The sequence below is a fragment of the Aotus nancymaae genome, unplaced genomic scaffold (genome assembly GCF_030222135.1).
Source record: "Aotus nancymaae isolate 86718 unplaced genomic scaffold, 86718_ANA_hifiasm-v0.15.2.pri h1tg000029l, whole genome shotgun sequence".
In the NCBI taxonomy this organism is placed as follows: Eukaryota; Metazoa; Chordata; class Mammalia; order Primates; family Aotidae; genus Aotus; species Aotus nancymaae.
The window spans coordinates 60,406,141-60,423,954 of record NW_026988442.1 but is presented as its reverse complement, the minus strand read 5'-3'; the positions used below and the strand labels follow the sequence as shown (position 1 = coordinate 60,423,954).

The window sequence follows — 17,814 nt, the reverse complement described above, 5'->3', positions numbered from 1 at the left end:
TTCCCTTAGAAAGCAATGTCAAATGGCTAAAAGGACAGTCAGCACAATATACATTACTGTAAATATATTAATTAGGATGCTTTATTAATGAACAGCTGGGGAATTGCACAGCTGCTCATGTAATTGGGTCTCTACATATTGTATAATAACTACAGGTGATCAGTCCATTTGAAATACAAATGTATTTGTATTAGCTAACATCTATTAACATATAGAGAGGATTAACACTTACATCACTCCTCTGGGCCTGGTTAATTTTAGCCTGTACTGTAATTGGAGCATCTTCAATTGAGGTAAACTTGAGTGTGTCTGGATGCTGGCGATATTTTTTCTGTTTGGCAAATCAAAAAGAGAATAACAATCTGGTTTTTCACTGAAGGCTAATATGTCAAAATCCCTGAAATTTATTTTGAAGCAATAAGGAAGATTTTTTATGATTTTAAAATGTAAAAATACTAGATTCTTGATTGGCTTGATGAATGCAATACAAAAGTCATATTTTCAAAATTCCATTTAATTGTGGATGTTTTGGGACAGTACAACACATATACTGGTCTCAGGAACCAGACAGACTCCTTTCTTAATTTCTTGCCTATGACATGAAAGAAGATACCCTCAGCTAAGCAGAAAACAGAAACATTGCAGAGTTTTCTAAAGGTCTGACAGAAAAGCAAGCAAGGAGATTTAAAATGTCTTTGCAGGACACAAACAAGTTCTTTTTCCCTGTTACTCCATCAGCAAATGGCATCAAGAAGCTGTGCGGTTGAGGGAGGAAGAATTGAGGAACTGGGGCAACAGCTAGGAATTATTATTAATAGAGACAGGACTTTCGCTCTGCAAGCCTTAATGTGGTTAGCACATAAATTATCACCAAAGCACTTAAGGGGCACTGCACAGCAGACCCTAGGGAGGTGTGCCCACTGGGAGCTGTCAACTTCTAGCTACCTTATTCCTGTATTCATCTCTTACATATTTTCCCAGTCCTCTTCCTTTGTGCATATTGTACATCCCACTTAGTAACATCCCTCTTTCAGCTTCAGACTTCTAAAAACCACTAACCCAGAAGAACTTTTTTCTGGAAGATCTTTGAGTAGACAAAATGGTTTTCATGGAAAACAAAGCACTGAACAAGAAGTAAAACTTGAGTGTGGAAAGTAACCTGCACACAGCACCTCCGTCCTTTGTGTTGACTGACCTCGTGAGACTCTTCAACTGTCACAGAGGAGGGACACATAACCTTGCTGCCTTATGAGGCTCAAGATCATCACTATTTTTTCTTACGCTGAATTATAATTTATATATTACTTCAAAGCCAACCAGAATATGACATAGGGAAGAATTCTTCAAAGACGATTTCTCCAACAGCTGCATTATTCATAATCACACACAAAAGGGAAACCATCCACATATCCCCAAACCGGTGAAGCAATAATAACACTGTGGTACGTATTATGCTAGGGCAAAAGTAATTGTGGTTCTTGCCATTGCTTTTAATGTCAAAACCGCAATTACTTTTGCACCAACCTAATAAATCCATACAAAAGATTACTACTCAATAATTTTTAAAAATTACAAGCAGAATCATGGATGAATCACAGAAACATTACATGAAGTGAAAGAAGCCAGATACAAAAGAAATTTCTAGAAAAGAGAAAACTTTAGAGACAGAATGCAAATCAGTGGTTGCCTGGGGCTGAAGATGAGAGCAGGAATTTCGGGGGAAACTTTTTGGGGTTCTAGCAGCATTTTAAAATCTAATTGCAGTGATCAGTGCAGAATCATATGAATTTATTAAAACTTGTCAAGGTGTACACTTAATTTTATTGTATGCAAGTTATACCTTAATAAAATTGTTAAAAATATTTATGATGAATGGTTCACATAAACAACTTTGGTAATATAGAACTTTGTGCTGGTCTACCTGGGTAATTTACACATGTGGTAAGTTTTTTCCTCAGCAACAGCGACTGGAGAATGAAGCAATGAAGGAGGCACTGCCCATGGTTTTGAGAGCTTTAACACAACACAGTCACCACTCTCCCTCTGACACACCCAATGGCTTTACCTCATTAAGGATGTCTGAAGCTCGCTTTGCCTTTTCCATTTCTAAGGACCCAAAAGGCACCCAGCCACAACCTTTCATCCAGCTGTTGTAGTCAGCTTTGTATTCAACCTAAAACACCAAGAGAAAGGTTACATTTCTTTGCTGTGTCATCTTCATTATGTAAAGTTCAATGTTTTATTCAAAACAATGTTTTTGAGATTTCCAACCAGCTTCCTTACTCCAGACACTAAGGTTATTGTATCTATTTCTTTGCTGAGAGACAGTAACAGCTCTTAGATTTTTGCTTTCCTTCTAACTGGCATATGTTCCATTTCATCCTTATTTCCAACGTAATGGAAGTATGTGGTAGTCTAATTCCAAACTGGAAAATGCTCAAGTCAAAGCTGCCCTTCAAAGAATAAGTGAAATTGTCAGGTAATCAAATGTGAGACATTTGTTTTCTGGAACTTTAAGTATTATGTTTCTATTAAATTAAAATAGAAGGCCACATTGAAGGTGGATTATTTGCTCATTTTCTAGCTGTATAAGACTTGATGGAATTATTTGTACTGTTTGCACACATGACCCTTCATGTGTACTGGTCCACTTTGGAGTGTTTCTGCATTGACTAACAACAGTTTAAAATAGTTGCACTTGTTAATTTGCATAAGGGAGCAGTTATTATTTGGAATTGGTCCTAGTTGAGGCACGGTTACTTGATGGTATTAAAATCATGAGCTACTTTTGTTGTCTGACCATCGGTGGTACCAAAAATGTACATTTTAGATACAAAATTCAAACTGTTGTTTTTTACTGTGGGTCTTTTAAGTGGAATGGAAAATCAACAAAGTATTTAGTTCTTGTCTTTCAGAGGCTTATGATCTATTTGGGGTGAAAAAATATAACAAAATCAAACTAATAACAAGTAGAATAGCAATGCATAACATAGAATTGTTAGTGGCAGGAATGTAAAATTTTGCAGCCGATATGGAAAACTACTTATGATGGTTCTTCTACAGATAAAAATTAGAGTTACCATGTGATCCAACTATTCAACTTCTGGGTTTATACCCAAAAGAATTGAAAGCAGGATCTCAAAGAGACATTCACATACACATATTCATAGCATCATTATCCAAAATAGCTTAAAGGTGGAAGCAACCCAAATGTCTACCAACGGATGAAAGAGTGAATAAAATGTAGCATATCCATGTAATAGAATATTATTCAGCCTTAAAAAGGAAGGACATTTTGACACATGCTACAACATGGATGAACACTGAGGACATTTTGCCAAGTGAAATAAGCCAATCACAAAGAGACAAATATTGTATGACTTCACATCATGAGGTATCTAGAGTTAGTCCAACTTAGAAACAGAGCATAGATTGGCGGCTGCCACAAGCTAGGGGAAGAAGGAAAATGGGAGTTGCTGTTTAATGAATATAGAGTTTCAATTTGGGAAGATGAAAAGGCTCTGGAGATTGGTTGTACAACGATGTTAATATACTTAACACCACTGAACTGTACACTTGAAAAATTGCAAAGGTGGTAAATTCATGTTATGTGTACTTTATCACATTTTTAAAACTAGAATTGTTAGGATGAAGTATTTGCTTGTGTAGTTCAGACAAATTAATTTGCCTAAAGAAGTTTCGATCTTATAAATATTTATGTTAAATATTTTCTTTTCAGATAGCAATCTATGTAAAAATCATTGATAATGATGAATATGATGATTACCATAAAAGCGATGATAAATACTGAATGTTTATTGAGAACTCACCCGGGCCTAGCACCATGCTAAGTATTTTGCATGCATTTACATCCTCCAAACAATGTTTTTGCTTTATTTCCATTTTACAGAGGAGGACTCTGGACTTAGCAAGGCTGATAACTTTCCCAGAGGGAAACAGTGATGGGATGCATGCCAGATCAGTTCTTCCTAACCTTGAAGGGCATGTTCTTAGAGAATCACAAGAGTCGTTTTGCTTACATACATAGGACAATGCAGATACCTCTGAGAAGTCAAAATCCTCATTCAACTTTGAAGTCCATTTCAGTTTCCAGCTTTTTAAAAGAGGCTAGAGAAACCCTGGTTACTCACATCGCTCTGTAGTGCGTACGCCTTCTTGGCAAGGTCTACATTGACGCTATCGGGTGGGTAGCTGTAACTGTGTAAGATGTGCTTATAATCAACGTCGCTGGCAATTTCCTGAGATTTCTTAGCTTGAGTGACTTGGAGCATATCAAGAGGTGCCGTGTAGACAGTTTTTGACTTTTCATAATCTTTTCGATATTCGCGCTGTGAATAGGAAATTATCATTTGTTATAACAAATCTTCTATGGATTTCCAGAAAAGACAGATCTTTCATAAACGGTAAATACAAGTTAGAGAAAGATTCAAACATCTGAGTAGTTATTTTGCCCAAAAATGTGTTCATACGTTACACACTGTTGAAATCCCTCCAAAAAGCACACGTGGACAGACCTTCTCAAATCAATGAGAAACCGTCAGAGTCACAGCAGACAATGGGCCACAGCTCCTGCTCAGTCAGGAACAGGAATGCTTTTATTCTAAAACAGAGTTTCTCAAGGACCACTAACAAGTGTTACTATTAATAATGTAATTTAACCTATGAAGAGTTTTCCAGTAAATAAGGATTTTTTTAAATGTAATGAAAACCATGTGACAATTTGATTTTATAAAATGGCTACTTCATACACAGGGCTGTAGACTTAGTTTCTTGGTTGTATAGAGTCATTTTTAAATGGATAGTCAACTGATTTTTTAACCTATTATTGACAGGAGATAAGCCCTACTGAGAATCTCAAAGGTTTTCATATCAAGTCCAATTTTGGCAACAATTTAAAAGAAACTTCAGATTGCAGCAATTAAAAGACTTCATAGGAGAAAAGTTTGGGAAACCAGGCCATTAAAATAATGTTGGCCCTTCTGTACAATGTTCTCATAAACTAAATGTCCTGACTTGGCCTTAAGGGCTGCCTTCATTGTCTGGTTTTCTGGAATGGTTAGATAAGGTGCTAATTAGGTCAAATTCCCAGTTTCATCACATCCACTCACTAATTACCTTAACAGACAGAAAAATTTTGACCTACTGCCTTTAAGAAAATTCGAAACTCATCCTAGTTTCCCATAGTCACATATATATTAGAGACAGTGACCCAAGCTGTTAAGTACAGATGTGCATTATAAATCTTCTGTAACAATTCCTTTTGCAAACGATCTGATCTTTTGGCTTTCTAAGGGAACTTGATCTTCCTTCTCGTATTTTGTGGGTAGTCACTTTCACTGAATACATTTATTACTTAACTATAAAATTGAGACCCTGGTTTATAAAAATAAAGTATGGAAACTTTCTGATAGTTTGCAACAACATTGAAAACAACAGTTTGTCTTAATTAGAAGTAAACTGATAAAGCAATGTTACAACAGTTGGTGTGTGGAAATATTTTTGAAGACATTGTTGTTACTGTTTTGTTCATGTTCACACCAGCTGACACATACCAGCACATATAAAACGTTGTCAAAGATCCAAATGGCTTTAAAAGATTCTTTTTAAAAAGTCATGCATGTTCTATATCTGCGGCTTAGCATTTTGCCTGGATATTATGTGAGACTGACTCATTTGCTATGTCTTTTGGTCATTTACATCAATCAATTAACAAATATTTCTTGGGCATTTCTTATGTGCCTACTACAGGGTTCTGTGATAGGAATAAAAACAAAAGATAAAAATACACATGCTATCAAGGGGGAGTCATACTCTTCCTGAGCTTAGAGAACTTAACTAGTGAACAAGATAGTAATATATGTGAGCACTATATACTGACATAATTCACCGTGAAGTTACTAGAGAAAATTATGGAATTGGAAGTTTTAAAGTGCTATGTGATGACACAGTAAATGCAACATGAGTTAAAGAGGTATGTATAGATCATCATATAAAAGCATGGTTAAAACTAAATGATACAAACACCCTTCTCTTTCATCATAAAAAACTAGTATCTGCAAGCTACATTGAACATTATCAGTACTCTTAAGGGATCTAAACATTTTATACACAGTATATACTATAATTTGCAGTAATAGATGTTTGTCTCTCTGTAGTAAGAATTTTAACTGGAAAATGTTACATGGCCCATAGACAAGCCTTAAGGAGCCCGTGAGTTCACCAAAATTCAGGCAAAAGGCATGAAAATAAATGTTCATTTTCTAGATAGATGATTCAAATCTCTTGTCAGTGTCTCAAAGGGATTTGTAATCAATGGAGTCTTTTTTCTGGATCTAGACCAAACTCGTTACTAAAGCCAATGAAGAACAATGATACTCTATTAAGATTTTTTATTTGTGATTCATAAATGTCTTCCAAAGTAAAGACAGTTTTAAAATTTTCATTTTAAAAATTATTTTTCAATTAGAATAAAATGTGAAAACATCTAGTGATGTTTTCTAAAAGGTTTTAAGAATACAATCAATATTCTATTAAATATTGATGCCTACATTTTTCAAAGTGAAATGGACATCAAGTACAAATCAGTAATTTCTCCCCTCAAATGTGGGAGGTGCGATAATCCAGGGCATTATTCTAAAGTTTTCTACAGCAGTACTTTGGCGAACGTGAGAGAGCCTATGCTCATGAAATCCTTTTCCACATGACTACCTTGGGCATCATAACAGGGAGTCCATCTTGAAAACAATACAGATTCACAAAGACACTCACATCACTCTGGTTTTTGGCTGTCTTCAAGGAGTGCAGCATCTTGGGATCGTCATTAATGCTGAGGGCCCCAATCATTTTCCCTTTGCTTTTTTCATAGTCTTTCTTGTACATCACCTGCAAAGACATCACACATGCCAGATCCCACTCACCAGGAAATGTCCCCGAGGCCACCCTGTCCAGGTCCCCAGGTCCCCAGGTCCCGAGGCCACACTCACATCACTGGCATTCTTGGTGTTGGCTTTGGCTGCCAGCAGGGGAATGGCGTCCACTTTAATTTCAAACTTCTTGGCTTTGCTCTTCTCCCAGTCTTGCTTATAAAGATTCTGGACAGAAAAATTCAGCAAAGGAATGATAAGAAGAACATTAAACACAGTGTAATCCAGTAAAAAAAAATTTTCAAAATACGTGTATACTTATTTCACCTATAAATACTGTATTTGTCAAATTGTAGCATACATATTGATTTATCTATCACCCAGTTTCTTTCTCCCTACCACTAAGTAAGTATAAACTACTCTTTTTAATGTTCTGTAAACTTTCTAAAGACTCTGCTACCTTGATTTATGTAAGGATGCTATAAAATGACAATGACTTGAGAAGGTGAAATGTGACATTTACATGGGAAAGATGTTGTAAAACTCCAGGAAACAGCAGAAGGGTAACCGAGAGATCTTCTGATGGTAACAGAGACCATGGAAAATGAAATCTGATAGCTAAGTAGGAGTCTTAAGAGCATTTTGGCCTTAAAAGCTCCACTTACACTCTGGTAACAATCTTAATACTTGTTTATTGGTACAATTCCTAGTCTTGTCTTTCAAAACTGATAACATTTTCCCTTTCCATGCACACCAAACATAGGCTTCTGTGGCTTTGGTACTTACATCACTCAGATTGTAGGCATTGACTCTGTGTTGGATAAACTGTGGAGCATCTGCTGGTACGTGGCACTTGAACTTCTCACCTTCATGTTTTGCTTTGTAATTCAGCTGATAAACAAAGGATGTTTGGACAGTTCAGAGGAACTTCTTTGAATTTATTTAGGACAGTTTATATAGCCAAGGTGTTAGTGCCCTTTTTAAAAAAATGCCTCAAAGAGATACTCAATTCAGTCAAAGTCTCACATAGGATTCAAAGTCTCATTCCCTATTTCAGGGACTGTGGTACAGTCCCTCTTTATCCATGGGAGATACTTTCCAAGACCCCCAGTGGCCGCCTGAAATCATGGATAGCACTGAACCTTATATATTCTATGTTCTTTCCTATACATATATACCTGTGATAAAGTTTAATTTATACATTAGGTACAGTAAGAGATTAACAATAATAATAGAAAAATTATAACAATATATTGTAATAAAAGTAATGTGGATGTGGTTCATCACTCTCAAAATATGTTTGTTATTACCCTTCTTTTTCTTGATAAAGAAAGGACAAAGGGGGATGGTGTGAGATTTCATCATGCTACTCAGAACAACACACAATTTAAAACTTATGAATTGTTTGTTTCTGGAATTTTCCACTTCAAATTTTTGGCCATGGTTGACTGCAGGTAACTGAAATTGTGGAAAGCAAAACTGAATAAGGGGACTGCTGTGTAACCATACTTTGGGCTACCAGCTGCCATTGCATAGATTCTGTTACATACACGGGAATATGATCTGATCTACACTGCTAGGCTGTATCTGGAGAACATGAACTTCTGTAATCAAAGCACTAACAAAAACAATAATAATTCTAAATAAAATACTAGCACAGTTAAAAATATATGTAAACAATTCTTTCTTTGTTTCTTTCTCCTTCTTCTACAGGGTCTGGCTCCATCACCCAGGCTGGAGTGCAGTGACATAATGTCAGCTCACTGCAACCTCCACCTCCCAGGCTCAAGTGATCCTCCCACCTCAGCCTCCTGAGTAGCTGGGACTACAGGCATATGCCACCATACCCAGATAATGTTTTTATTTTTTTGTAAAGACAGGATTTTGCCATGTTGCCCAGGCTGGTTTCAAACTCGTAGGCTCAACTGATCTGCCTGCCTCGGCCTCCCAAAGTGCTGGGGTCACAGGTGTGAGCCACTGCACCTGGCTGTGAATTCTTATTTACAATATTAAACATAGGACTGTATTTTTTTAAAAGGTGGTGTTAGGTGGAAGGAAGGGAGTGTAAAGAATGGATGAAGCTGTTGAATTTAGGAGCCAAAAGCAAAAATGCACAAGATTGAGAATTATGCAAGAAGCAATTCCAAGGCAGAGTCGATTGCCTACCCAAGCCAATAAAAAGAGTGATTGGTAGTGACTGTGACCACATACAGCACTGTATTTCTCTGCAGCTTGCTGAGTTTAGCTAAATCAGCAATGTTAGTGTTTAGCTGTTCTTTATTGGGACACAAAATATTAAGATTCTCGGAAAAGTGGCATATGAGCTGAAATGACTTCTAGGTTATACTGATGCCGTTCTTGTCTTTAACAACTGCATATGAGCTAATTTGTATAATTAAAACACATTTTATTGCAGGAAAAACTGTATCTTTCACTTTCCTGTCTTGAGAATGATGTACTACTCTCCAGGACTTAGCTATGTTAGCACCTTGCTGTTCAAAGAGTAGCCTACCAATCACAGCATCAGTATCACCTAGAGGCTTATTATAAAGTCAGAATACAGAGACTCCCAGATGTACTGAATCAGAATCTGTAGTTCAACAGGGTCAGTAGGCGACTGCATGAATGTGGATGTTTGAGAAGCACTGCTGCTTTTCCCCTGATCTTGGCATGTTTGGACCGTGCCTGTCTTAGACATTCTTTGACCACTCAATCTAAAGTGCCCATCCAGTTCTTTCTCTGATGTCATCCCACTTTAATTCTGTAGCATCATTCTATATTAGTTTTCTTATCATTGTTTGATGTCTGTCTTGTTACTGTGCCCTTTCTTTCTGGAAAGTCTTTGCTAGCAAATTCAAGGATAGGAAATATTTGCCTTGTTACCTACCCAAATAGATGCTTTTGTTGTCAACTGTTTATTTAAGTTGACATGAAGTTTTAGGGTATGTGTGACAGATCCTAATGAATAAGATAATCCCACTAAAAAACAGTGAGTTGTTAAAAAAAAACCGTAATTATTTTTATTATTGTCTAACACAATTTTCCTCAGGCTACAATTCAATCTAGCAGCCTCATTTGTGTTTTAATAAACAAATCTTGAAAAATAATAATATTGGGACAGTAGATGAGCCCATGAAGATTAAGCATGTAAATGCTTATGTTTTAAATGAGCAAAGCACTCAGGGTCACCCACACTTGCATAAATCAAAGCACTTACATCGCTAAGCTGTTTCGTGTTGAGCTGGGCTTGCAACAGTACAGGAGTATCAGTGACTGCTGTGAATTTGGTCTTATCTGGATGAACTTTGTAGGTATGCTAGAAAAGAAGATGTTCTTTAATGAAATTTATAATGTATTTATACATTATAATTTATCGATATAGTCTTGGTTATACATATGTTAACATAAAAAATGGTTCCAGGTCAAAACAGAGTTTATTTTGTTCCTAAAAACTTAGTTGATGCATTTACATTCTCACTTCTCTACCTTTGTCTGTCTGTCTCTCTCTCTCTCGCCTTGAATCCCCACGTCCCAAGTTGCCTGTGGTCTGCCTACAGCAACTCAGCAACCAGATTAACGCTTCCCCCACTGAAGCCCTACAATGACTCCTTATTGAACCTGGTATTCAGTCTAAACTACACGTTGGCTTACGATCCCTACAGAAACCATCCCCTCCCTCATCCCCTGCCATTTCACCTCTTACTACTGCCCTCCTCCGCAGTATATTCTAGCCACCCCATCATTTCAATTCCTTAAATGCTGAGCTTGTTCTCTCTTTAGGCTGTTCTTCCCCGCTGCTCTTCCCCTGACCTTGGCCTGGCTGGTCATGCCTGTTTTAGACCTTCCTTGACCACCCAATCTAAGACGCCCACCCAGTCACTCTCTCACACATTGTCCAATTTTAATTCTGTATCATCATCCTATATTAGTTTTCTTAGCATTGCTTGATATCTTTCCTATTTCTGTGCTCTCTTCCTTTATTATTTGTCTCTTCCACTCCCGTGGGAGCTCCTCAAGAGGTGGCCCACTTTTTCCCTGTCTTTCTCAGCACCGAGGAAATTGCCTGGCCCAGGCTGCCTTCTCATATGAATTTGTTAAATAATGAACACCTATCTCAAACCTGCATGTCTTTCTTTTACCCTGAATTCACATAGATATAAACTAATGGAAATTAAGATTTATAAAATCTGAAATTATTTTGCAACAAACAGCCCTCTTCATCATAACTGTTGTGTTTCCCAGTTCCACCCCAAAACCAAATGTAAAATGTAATTATCTCCTAATCATTAGACATTAGCGTTTAAACTCCTGCTAAATTTACCACTAGATGTCACAAGAATCCCAAACCCAATTTCAAGAATTCAGGGCAGCTAACTCACATCTTTACACTGGTCCAGCTTCTTGATTGCTTCATATTCTTGTGTTATTGTCTGAGGGAAATAGCATTTTCCTTTATCTTCTTCATACTCTGCTTTGTAACTTTTCTATAATGAGAAAAACCAAAAATAGATTGTGATTATTACAGCTCTCAAACAATGTCACTGTGAGGCATGAACCATTGTCTTCAAACTTACGTCACTGTTTTGAGCTGCAACTTTCATGCAGTGTGTGTGATATGGGTCCTCAAAGCTGCCTACGTAATGTCCCAAAATATTCTTCACATATAAGTCTTTATATTTAGCCTGAAAAATAAAATAAATGTAATCCAAGTTAACAATCATTTGTCAAACAGTAGGAAAGCCCTCCAACCCAAGAGGTAACCGTGGCTTTTCGAACCTCACTGAAGTTCTTCAGCTGAGTATCAAGTTGATATTTCGGGGTCTCGCAGTAATTCATACTCTTCGCCTTTGTCTTCTCATAGTTTTCCTTGTATAATCTCTGTTAAAGGAAAAAGAAATTAAACGAAAAAGAAAGAAAAATACACCCCGTAAAGTAAAAGCCATGTCACTGCTACACTTTAACTGAAGGGGTAAAATTTATGTTTTCTCAGCATCTATTTTCCACAAAGCAGAAAAAGCAGAACTGGTGTGATAGAGGCTCATGCCTTATATAATCTCACCTGCTAATAATCACAAAGATGTTTATGTTACTTGTCCTAATATTTTTTTCAGACTGAAAAACTTAAAGCACACTGATGCTGCTGTTGAAGCAAATTTTTGTCTTAAAATAATTTATTTGAATATGTTTAAAGAAAAATGAGTTTGGCTAAAGTGGCTCACACCTGTCATCACAGCACTTTGGGAGGCCAAGGTGGGCAGACCACTCAAGGCCAGGAGTTTGACACCAGCCTGGCCCACATGGTGAAACCCCACCACTACTAAAAATACAAAAATTAGCGGGCGTGATGGCACATGCCTGTAATCCCAGCCATTAGGGAGGCTGAGGCAGGAGAATCGCTTCAACCTGGAAGGCAGAGGTTGCAGTGAGCCAAGATCGTGACACTGCACTCCAGCCTGGGCAACAAGGCAAGACCCTGTCTCAAAAAAAAAAAAAAAGAAAGAAAAAGAAAAATGAGTTTTTTAAAGAGCTGATGGAAAACGACATATAAGGTGAACCTTAGATAATTAAGCACAGTCCTGGAAGCGTACGCCATTCAGCACTTGGTGAAACACATTTTGTAACACCTCTATATGAAAAGATGATTTGTCTGTATTTCTTTTTTTCCTAGGAATTAGGAAAGCAATTTCTGTGAAGAGTTTTATTATTTTTTGTTTGATTTCCAACTTTTAAGTTCAAGGGTACATGTGCAGGACGTGCAGGTTTGTTACATAGGTAAACGTGTGCCATGGTGGTTTGCTGCACAGATCATCCCATCACTCAGGTATTAAGCTAAGATTCCATTAGCTATTCTTCCTGATGCTCTCTCTCCTCTCCCACACCCCCACTTTCCAACAGTGTGTCTTGTTCCCTTCATGTATCCATGTGTTCTCATCATTCAGCTTCCATATAAAAGAACACGTGGTATTTGATTTTCTGTTCCTGCTTAGTTTGCTGAGGATAATGGCTTCCAGCTCCATCCATGTCCCTGCAAAGGACATGATCTCATTCCGTTTTATGGCTGCACAGTACTTCGTGGTGTATCTGCACCACATTTTCTTTATCCAGTCTATCACTGATGGGCATTTAACTTGATTCCATGTCTTTGCTATTGTGAATAGTGTTGCAATGAACATACGCATGCATGTGTCTTTATAATAGCATGATTTATATTCCTTTGGGTATATATCCTGTAATAAGATTCTGGGTCATATTTTATTTTTAGTAAGTATGTTAAAGTCTTTAAAATAAGATCAATATTCTATAAATTTCTTAAAATACTTTGCTTTTGAGTTTTTGCCTCATGTAGTTTTTCTTACTTTGCCCTTTAACTTACTTCTTGCTTTTCATTTTTCTGTATGTTATTTTTGCAAACTACCTTAATCAGTTGTGGGCATTGGGTGAATACCTACATGTGCATGTACCTATATTTACACATATGAAGCTCATTTCTAGGAAAAACAATAAAGACAATGATATTGCCAGAATATTTTTCCTCCTAATAAAACAGAAGGCATTAAGGAGATGAAGGAAACTTTGCAGTATTCGCTGGCATCAAAGACATCCACAACAATAGGGAAATTCATCTTCCTTTACCACCTGGTGAAGGTTTCACGTGTGATTTGTCATCCTGAATCCGAGATTTCAGTTAGGCTAACATCCATCCAAGGTTATCTTAAACAGCAACTTTGTGACCACATCTGAAAATAGGGGTGAATTACAAAGACACTCACATCACTCTGGTTTTTGGCCACCTTCAAGGAGTGCAGTATCTTGGGATCATCATTAATGCTGAGGGCTCCAATCATTTTTCCTTTGCTTTTTTCATAGTCTTTTTTGTACATCACCTGCAAAGACATCACACGTGCCAGATCCCATTTACCAGGAAACACCCCTGAGGCTGCCCTGTCCAGGTCCCCAGGTCCCCAGGTCCCCAGGCCACACTCACATCACTGGTGTTCTTGGTGTTGGCTTTGGCTGCCAGCAGGGGAATGGCGTCCACTTTAATGTCAAACTTCTTGGCTTTGCTCTTCTCCCAGTCTTGCTTATAAAGATTCTGCACAGAAAAATTCAGCAAAGGAATTGGCAAAAGTGATCTGCATGTCATCACGTTTAAAGACTAATGGGTAACTAAATACCTTGTCTCAATATAAAATAAATGGGCCCTTTTTATTGTCCAGGAAATCTTGCATATTTTAAATATTTCTTCTCAAGCTGGAGCTATTAATTCTCTAAGTTGGGCTTCTCTACTCTCCATGAGAATTTTTTTAATCAAATTCTAGCTACTATACTAATATTTGATTCCTAACACTGAATGTTTTATAGAGTAGCACAAACATTCTACAGTTAACTTACTTTTTATGATACAAAAGCATCACTTTCATTTGACCTCTAAGTTATCTGCAAAGGTTATTTCATAAATCATTACAATACTCATTGATGGCAGATAATCTTAATACTCATTTACAGAATTATTGAAGAAATTGAGAACCCCAAGGGTAATTAAACTTTTCTATAAAATTAAGTTTGAAAAATTAAAGATAGAAATGGATATCTGAACTTCTGCCCTTTCTATCCCCTATATCTTTATTTATGCAAGTTCTCACATATGTAGAAATAAGTATCATTTATGTGAAATAAGGGACATTATAAACCCAGGGAATAAATGAATTACAGTATAATTTAAATGAATATATGGCTAAAATATCTACCATTAAAATTTACAATTAAGCATAAATGAGAAGTAGCATTTTGAGGGATGGTTACAATATATTAAGATTATCCAACTGTATGAAACTACTTATAAGATTGCTACACACATTTTGTAAGGTGAATTCAGTAATATTGGCAGAGGCATAAGAACATGATACAAGTGTTAACTGTTCTTCCCATTTTTAACATTAAACTCTTCATTGAATCGTAATGAAGCAGTTCAAAAATAAAAGCACAGGTTGTCAGTATATCACATGGTACAGGGCATGAGGAACTTACATCACTCAGGTTATAGGCATTGACTTTGTGCTGGATAAGAGCAGGAGTATCGGGGGGGATATGGCACTTGAACTTTTCACTTTCATGTTTTGCTTTGTAATTTAACTATGACGAGACGGAGAGAGAGAGAGACAGACAGACAGACATACAGAGAGAACATCAATTAGCTCAGAAGAATTGTTCCAGAATACAAAAATTCTTGTGTGGTACATTTTGTAAAATAAGTGACAACACTGTTGAGATCAGAAGAGACTTCTAGAGCTTGGGTAGGCCACCTGCATGACTGAACCTGTGTGCAGGACACTGGCCAGCTATGATCACATCTGTCACCATGGTAGGACCCTAAGGGAATGAGGTAGCTCTGTCAAACACTCCTCCCTCCCTGCATAGCACAGTTGGCCCTGTAGGTTCTGGGAAGTGCCCCGTGCTGTCTTTCTTGCCACTGTTAGTGTTCACATATGGGAGCCACTTTCCTTTCGTCTGATAAAGAGTCCTCTCACAGACATCAGGCCTTTTGATGCTCTAATTGGAGACTTCATTTCTGGACATAAATCTACTGATGTTACTTTTATTTTTTTAGTTCAATGTAAGTTTGGAAGTCCACACTTAAAGCTCACATAATAAAATTTGTCTCAGAGATTCCAATTTCCAGAAACTTAGTAGGGAGAGAGAAACTCATGTACTGAATACCTGCTCTTGGCCAGGGTATGTGCAGTGTACATTTCTCCCTTTACTTACTCTTCAAAACAGCCACAAATTATAAAAGGCAAATGTCAGCCAGTGGGAGGTTAAACCTTTGCCCACCCAGACTTCAATGACAGAGCTAACATTTGAATGCGGTTTTGTCTGACTCTAGAACTCATGTTCTTTCCATTGCTTTAAGCTACATTTGTTTCCTTTACAAAATCATTTCATTGTAAATGTTATCCACCCCACAAGATGCAGAAAAATATTCTTATACAAATATATAAAAATACATACAATTTAAACTTACTAATACTTACCCTGCCTCTTGAATAAACTTGAAAGTGATTGGATTTTATGTATAGAGTTATGAAATGTTATCTCTTATAATTAGATGTCCTGGGTAGTTAGAAGAACTTACATCACTCAGTTGTTTGGAATTGACTTGGGCTTGTAGCAGAACAGGAGAGTCGGTAACTTGGGTGAATTTTGTCTTATCTGGATGGACTTTGTAGGTGTGCTGTGGGAAGCAAAGGCATTTGGTTTAGCAGTATCACCTGTCAGATCCAAGGTGGGCCATAGGCCAGGCAAATAGAACCTCATTCCCCGCAAAGCAAAGAAACCTGTAGTTAATAAAATATATATTTTTTCTAACTAGACTGCAGTTTGAGAGATTCTTCATACATCTGTATGAGAATCTTCACATTCCTGATAACTCTTCTTTGGGAAAACGAGCTAGAATTACCTCTTAAAATGCAGGGATGCCAACAAGGGGAAAATAGGATGTTTACTACAAAATGGATTTCATTTCTTGCAATTGCCCGGCTTACACTTATTTATAAAAGTGTCAGCATTTTAAACATATCTTGACCACTAGATGCTATGGAAGGCAGTCACATTCAAAGTTCAGACTACAGACTTACATCTTTACACTGATCTAGTTTCTTAATTGCTTCATATTCTTGAGTTATGGTCTGGGGGAAGAAGCCTTTGCCTCTGTCTTCTTCATATTCTGCTTTGTAGTTTTTCTATGAGGAGAAGAAATCAGGCATAAGATGCAGCCATTGCATTCATGCCCTAAGAAAAATATTATTTGAAAAGTCGAACAATTGTCTTAGAACTTACATCACTGTTTTGAGCTCTGACTTTCATGCAGTGTGAATGGTATGGATCCTCGAAGCTGCCTACATAATGTCCCAAAATATTTTTTAAGTAGGAATCTTTGTATTTGTTCTGAAAGACAAAACATATTTCATTTATTAATTGGTGAAATAATGGGTTCTTTTTTAACAGAAGGAGTGACAGTAAGATCGCTTACATCACTACTGAAGTTCTGCAGAACGGTATCAAGCTTAAATTTGGGGGTCTCACAGTAATTTATGCTCTTTGCCTTTGTATTTTCATAGTTTTCCTTGTATAGTTTCTGTCAAAGAAAAGAAAATCAGTTAAAGTAGATTCCTGTCACTCCCACGCTGATTATAACACTTCTATTTTCTAACACTAAACAAAAGATGAAGAAAAGATATCATCTGTCAACTGTCTTAAAAACTGACAGTTGAGGCCAAGCACGGTAGATTCACCTGTAATCCCAGCACTTTGGGAGGCTGAGGCGGGCAGATCATGAGGTCAGGAGTTTGAGACCAGCCTGGTCAACAAAGTGAAACCCCCTCTCTACTAAAAATACAAAAAATTAGCTGGGTGTGGTGGCGTGCACCTGTAATCCCAGTTACTTGGGAGGCTGAGGCAGGAGAATCTCTTGAACCTGGGAAGCGGAGGTTGCAGTGAGCCGAGATCATGCCACAGCACTCCAGCCTGGGTGACAGAGCGAGACTCAGTCTCAAAACAAAACAAAACAAAAACCCTGACAGTCGAACATGGAGTGTCATGAATCATAAGACTGTGCATTTAGCAATTATTGTAAAGCCTAAGTTTCGTACATTCAAAACTCTTAAAAATTAAGAAACCAATATGCTACCTTCAACCAAGCCCTTAGTAGCAGGCATTTGTGTGTATTTCTGAATTACTGCCCTCTCTGCCTTTCAGCTCCCATACTCTTTCCTCACTGATAGTACCACAGCAAACATGGAGATTTTGAGCAATTGCAAGTTGTTTAATTTTTTTAAACAAACTTTCATGAAAAAGTTATATGAGTTAAGAAACATACAATCTCCCTCCTTATAATAAAATCTCTTATTATACAAACAATTAGCCTTAAAAA

At 37.2% G+C, this 17,814-nt stretch overlaps 1 protein-coding gene across 22 annotated transcripts in view; it reads right to left on the bottom strand.

Moving 5' to 3' along the window:
• The window catches only part of NEB (nebulin), a 217,142-nt gene that overhangs the window by 169,221 nt on the left and 30,107 nt on the right, over nucleotides 1–17,814 (bottom strand). For all 22 annotated transcript variants that reach the window (XM_064382783.1, XM_064382770.1, XM_064382772.1 and 19 more), the window contains exons 14-30: nucleotides 16,915–17,019; nucleotides 16,722–16,829; nucleotides 16,520–16,624; nucleotides 16,018–16,116; nucleotides 14,913–15,017; nucleotides 13,870–13,977; nucleotides 13,655–13,768; nucleotides 11,661–11,762; nucleotides 11,459–11,566; nucleotides 11,264–11,368; nucleotides 10,102–10,200; nucleotides 7,671–7,775; nucleotides 7,005–7,112; nucleotides 6,790–6,903; nucleotides 4,152–4,349; nucleotides 2,066–2,173; nucleotides 233–331 (exon numbers count right to left, since the gene is read on the bottom strand). In XM_064382783.1, coding sequence (XP_064238853.1) covers nucleotides 233–331; nucleotides 2,066–2,173; nucleotides 4,152–4,349; nucleotides 6,790–6,903; nucleotides 7,005–7,112; nucleotides 7,671–7,775; nucleotides 10,102–10,200; nucleotides 11,264–11,368; nucleotides 11,459–11,566; nucleotides 11,661–11,762; nucleotides 13,655–13,768; nucleotides 13,870–13,977; nucleotides 14,913–15,017; nucleotides 16,018–16,116; nucleotides 16,520–16,624; nucleotides 16,722–16,829; nucleotides 16,915–17,019 — 1,890 coding nt within the window. The remainder of the gene's footprint in view (nucleotides 1–232; nucleotides 332–2,065; nucleotides 2,174–4,151; nucleotides 4,350–6,789; nucleotides 6,904–7,004; nucleotides 7,113–7,670; nucleotides 7,776–10,101; nucleotides 10,201–11,263; nucleotides 11,369–11,458; nucleotides 11,567–11,660; nucleotides 11,763–13,654; nucleotides 13,769–13,869; nucleotides 13,978–14,912; nucleotides 15,018–16,017; nucleotides 16,117–16,519; nucleotides 16,625–16,721; nucleotides 16,830–16,914; nucleotides 17,020–17,814) is intronic.